The following is a 5,100-nucleotide window of genomic DNA, read 5'->3' on the forward strand; positions in this document are numbered from 1 at the left end:
TGTTTTGATTTTATATACTGTTGTTTGTTTGTTTGTTTGTTTGTTTGTTAATTAGTTAGTTAGTTTATTTGCTTGTTTTAATCAATTTTAAATCATGCTTTTTATTTGTTCTTGTTTCTAATGTCTCTGTAAAGCACTTTGAATCACCTTGTTGTTGAATTGTGCTATACAAATAAACTTGCCTTGCCTTGCCTTGCCTAAAGGTAGGACACAGAAATGCAGACTTGGCACTAGGAACACAGAATGGCAGGAGAACAGCCTCAAAGAGTAAACAAATGAATAAAGAACAGTACATGCAGAAAATAAAGAATAAAGTTAAAAGACAGCGTGGTCTTCAAGAACCCAGAGCACGACACAAAAATATCCTTTTATTCAAGTGAACAAAACAATGTAGACCATGTTCATTTTGTTAATAAGTTGGAAAAAAAATAAAAACTAATGACAGCATTTAAAATAAACAAAGATGAATAACATTTGACAATGCAATTGTAACATTATCAAAACTGATTTTTCAGATATGCAGAGTAGAAGAGGCGGAGATTCAAATTTTTAACTTGGGTGTGTGTTTGAAATATGAAAATATTGGTTGACATTGTTGACATACTGTTATTAAAGATAGGAATATGTATGAAGCGTAGATTCAAAAGCTCTATTAACAGAACTATAACCTGTTAGAATCTGACATTTATTTCAGATGTATTCTGTAACTGTTCACAGTGATGACAGAGTGTTTCCAAAAGTGCTCAGTCACAATTTTCAGAAGACTAACATGGAATTTTTGATTTATTTAAATATATAAACCTGTTGAAAGTAATAATTTACATTTTTGTCTTTGTAGGATCACAATAATGTATAGATTTCTAGTACAGTCCAAGTTTGTCTATGAAAAAACACCAGCAAGCAGGGTATGTCCTACAACTATCGTATCACTGTGAATGACTAAGACTATAATCGAACTCTCTTCCTTAAACAACGAGAAACATGAAGTGTACTCAGGAGCAGATTCGAGCACAGGCTCAGAGTGAAGTTAACAGAAAACGTTCTTTACATCATCATCATCATTTATTTATATAGCACTTTAAAAACACACCTGGTAGACCAAAGTGCTGTACAATAGAAATAGAAATATAGTAATAAAATAGAAAAAACAGACAAGTATGTGTATGTGATGCAAAAGGTAAAATTAAAAACAAGGCTAGAATGTGTGAATGTTAACTTTGAGTTCTACAACTAGGAGCAAAATGCTTTGAACATGGACTACAGTAGTTCATACTCGAGGGAACAGTAACATGATCTGTGGCTGCCGGAGCTTGGCAAGTGAAACAGTGGTGTGAGAGTTGATGGTGGAGCGGCACTGTGGGACCCATTTTTGTGTTGTTACCTTACGTGTGCCGCTACGGGTCACCTTTTGTGTTTTTACGTATGGTGTGTTTATGGAAATGTATTTAAGATAAACGTAACTCAAGCCAGGTGTTTTTGGTCAGAACAAGCAAACGGTTTGTAAACTCTGCGCTGTTATGATAAATGACATTGGATAAAGAGAAGCAAATAAAACTGATGAATACAAAAACAATCTTAACTGTACAACACAAGTATAGCTTGAGTTGTTACAAGTTTAATTCATAACAGTTACATTGCCTCACCCCTGCCATCAAACACTTCAGTGGCTTCAAGTGTAGGCATAGTCTCTACAGGTACTGCAACAGAGGGAGAGCAGAGTCAGGAGGGTCTTGGAAGAAGTTCAGAAAAGATCCAAATAGGCAGTCTGAACAGTCTTACTTGTTTGCAGGTGGAGTAATGCACGAATGGATAAAAAAGAGTGAGAGGTTATCAGCTGTTTAGGAGCAAATGGAGATCCGTGTCCAGGGGAGTGAGGCTATTGCGAGTGTGAAAGGTTGTCCAGGAAGTAACTAAGAAGACATGAACAGAGAGGTAAGTACTAGAGCTTTGAGCAACGTGAGGCCAATAACTGACATAGGTTAACAGATAATATGGCAAAGACTGGTTGTGAACGGTGGTCTTAAATACAGCTGGCTTGATTTGTCTCAGGTGGTGATCCTCAGAGGAGCGATGAAGTAGAGCAGCCAGCACCCAGAGTAGAGCAGGCACTGTGGAAAAATAGTTGTGACTCAACCAGACCATTACAAAGTATGGCCTGGAGATTTTCAAGAACATTCTTAATGACTGTACACGGTGGCTGCTGATGGACGACGTTGGGCCAGATGTGCTACAGTTAGCGTTAAGGAGGTATGATCAAAGCAAAATCAAAAACATTTAACATTTAAACTTGCATAAAATGTTTAAGGGGAATATGGCCTGAAAATATAACATGAATTAAGAAGTAATTTTTTGATATCTTTGAGGTTGGAGACAATGCAGAGAAGCCTTCAGTGGGCAAGAAGAAGACTGATCAATGTAACTTCAGCAGATCAACTTCTGCGTGACTTGGCTGAATTGATTCAGGAGGTCGAGCTGTCTACTCAGCATGGCCAACATGGTAAGCACATATTGTGTCGATTCCTTGACTCATCAAAAGTGTGAAATAAATTATGACTCTGTCTTAACCTATTTTCCAAATACACCAAACGCTGATATATTTTCAGGCTGTTTTGGATACCAGGCACCAGTGGTTTTCCACAGAGAGGTAGATCCCTTTACCTTATCACTCGGGAACAGCTTTCATTCCTGAAGTCATGTGGATTCACTGCACCTCAGAAGGCTGATATTTTGAATGTTTCACTTCGTACAATTCGAAGACGTCTGCGGTCAGTGACTTTTGAAACCAGTGTGACTTTCAGTTCTTTGTGACACACACTCACTGTTTATTCAAATGAAATGGTATTGTGAGATTGTAAAAACTAGTATATTTGAATGTGCACCACTAGTAATGAAGCGTGTTGTTATGGCAGTGATAAAATACTCGTATTTTTTTGTCTGATTTCAGACAGTATCATTTCACCCGTGCATCAATGTATGCGGAACTGACTGACAGTGCCTTGGATGAACATGTGCAGGACATTGTCGCTGGCAATGAACAAATTGGTCCTGAGGCTGGCAGAGCCTCCCTGCGAGTACGTGGACTACATGTACAGCGAAGGAGGGTTCGAGCAAGCATGTTACGGATAAATCCTGGAGCAGCTGCCCTTAGAGCATTTTTGCGGAGACCAGAACGAAGAACATATCAGGTTGCAGGTCCAAACTCATTGTGGCACATTGATGGAAATCACAAGCTGATAAGGTAACCAACCACACGGATTTGTTGAACACCTATTTTGACCAAAGTGAAATTCAGCATTACATCAAATATAATTGTTGATCAGTAAGACACGTCCAATAGAGCCAGGCCCTGGGATGGGCAGCCCTCTAACACAACTGGTTATGTTTAAAGGGGAAGATCAGAGAACACAGAGCGCACATGTAAATCAATTAAGAGTGTGTTTTCCATTGTTTCATTAACAAAGCAGAAATAATATTTTTCTTCTTATGGACCACGGTTTTAGGTGGAGGATAGTCGTTCATGGGGCTATTGATGGATACAGTCGTCTTGTGGTCTTCCTTCATGCCTCAAACAACAACCGTAGCAGTACTGTTTTATCAAGTTTCATCAGAGCTGTGGTATCCTATGGTGTACCCTCGAGGGTCCGGACAGACAGAGGAGGGGAAAACAACGCTGTCTGCCTGATGATGAACATTTTCAGAGGCTTTAATCGTGGAAGTGCCCTAAGAGGAAGGAGTACCCATAATCAGAGAATTGAGAGGCTCTGGGGCTATCTGTGGCGAGGAATGACCAATGTGTACTGTGATTTATTTCACCACCTGGAGGAGGAAGGCATCATTGACATTGACAATGAAATGCACCTTTGGGCTCTCCATTACATCTATCTCCCAAGGATCAACAGAGATTTGAAAGACTTCACTCAACAGTGGAACAATCATGGCTTGCGGACAGAGAGACACTTGAACCCATTACAGATTTTTGTCCGAGGCAGCCTCCAGCAACAGGGCCGAGCCTCAACTGCCATGCAGGACATCTTTCAGACCAGAGCAGCTGCTGCTGATGGGACTATTGGTGGGACAGCTGATGGTAGTGTGACAGCCACTGGGAGTGAGATCACTGCTGCTCAGGGCTTAAGTACTGATTCTGGTGGTGCTCATGGTACAGATGAACTGGGATTGCTGGTCGACTGGCCTGAGAGGATTACTGTGCCAGACATTGAATTTACTCTGGACGGACCGATGATGGAGCAAGTGGTAGAACTATTTAATCCACTAAGTGGCCCCAGAGGGAGTCATGGTATTGAACTCATCACTGGCTTAATATACTTTCTGGACTCCACATATCACTGAGACAGTTCAATTAATGACTGAAACATAATAGCAGCAAGTGGAAAGACTTCAAAATATCTAGGTGACTGGATACATATAATGTGAAAAGTTATAATACGTGTTTACTATGTACCATTGAGTAGTGGAGATACAAGAACGAGCTGTGTGACACTGACAATAAAAAATGTTGAGTGATTTTTAAAGTATATAAGATGGAAGTTGTGAAGTGGAAAGTTTACAACTGAAGCTGAATCTCGATAAAGTCAACTTGATTAATCTAAAAGTTACAGCTGTTGATATTGATAAATACAACTATAAAGCAGTGACAGTAAATAATTAACAAATAAAAAACTGTATAGAAGGTCTTGAAGCGGCTCAGTATAGTGCAGTACAGCGGTCCCCAACCCCCGGGCCTCGGACCGGTACCGGTCCGAGAGTCGTTTGGTACCGGGCCGCGAGAGTTGAGGCTCAGGTGTGAAATGTATAGTTTTCAGGGTTTTTATCGGTTTCCAGCGTTATTTTGTTATCGTTTTTATCATTAACTCGGTTTTCCTGGGTCTTTTCACGTGCGTTATGAATAAATTTTCTTTTTTTCGGTACCGGTACTAGTTTTATTTTGTTGTATTTATCCGCGACACCTTAAAGGCCGGGCCGTGAAAATATTGTTGGGCATAAACCGGTCCGTGGCGCAAAAAAGGTTGGGGACCGCTGGTGTAGTAGATATAAAGTGGTTTAGCGTGTGTTTGATGTTGTGACAGTTCACGGCAAGCAGAT

At 40.1% G+C, this 5,100-nt stretch overlaps 1 protein-coding gene across 1 annotated transcript; it reads left to right on the top strand.

Moving 5' to 3' along the window:
* The first annotated feature begins 203 nt into the window (after window positions 1-203).
* On the top strand, window positions 204-4,716 carry LOC120718066. Its single transcript, XM_040006384.1, has 6 exons — window positions 204-1,932; window positions 2,050-2,247; window positions 2,364-2,497; window positions 2,604-2,765; window positions 2,945-3,238; window positions 3,501-4,716. Exons 5-6 carry the CDS (start codon window positions 2,970-2,972, stop codon window positions 4,345-4,347), a joined length of 1,116 nt encoding a protein of 371 aa, XP_039862318.1. The 5' UTR covers window positions 204-1,932; window positions 2,050-2,247; window positions 2,364-2,497; window positions 2,604-2,765; window positions 2,945-2,969; the 3' UTR covers window positions 4,348-4,716.
* Window positions 4,717-5,100: the final 384 nt, after the last annotated feature.

The sequence above is a fragment of the Simochromis diagramma genome, unplaced genomic scaffold (genome assembly GCF_900408965.1).
Source record: "Simochromis diagramma unplaced genomic scaffold, fSimDia1.1 OVJJ01000024.1, whole genome shotgun sequence".
NCBI lineage: Eukaryota > Metazoa > Chordata > Actinopteri > Cichliformes > Cichlidae > Simochromis > Simochromis diagramma.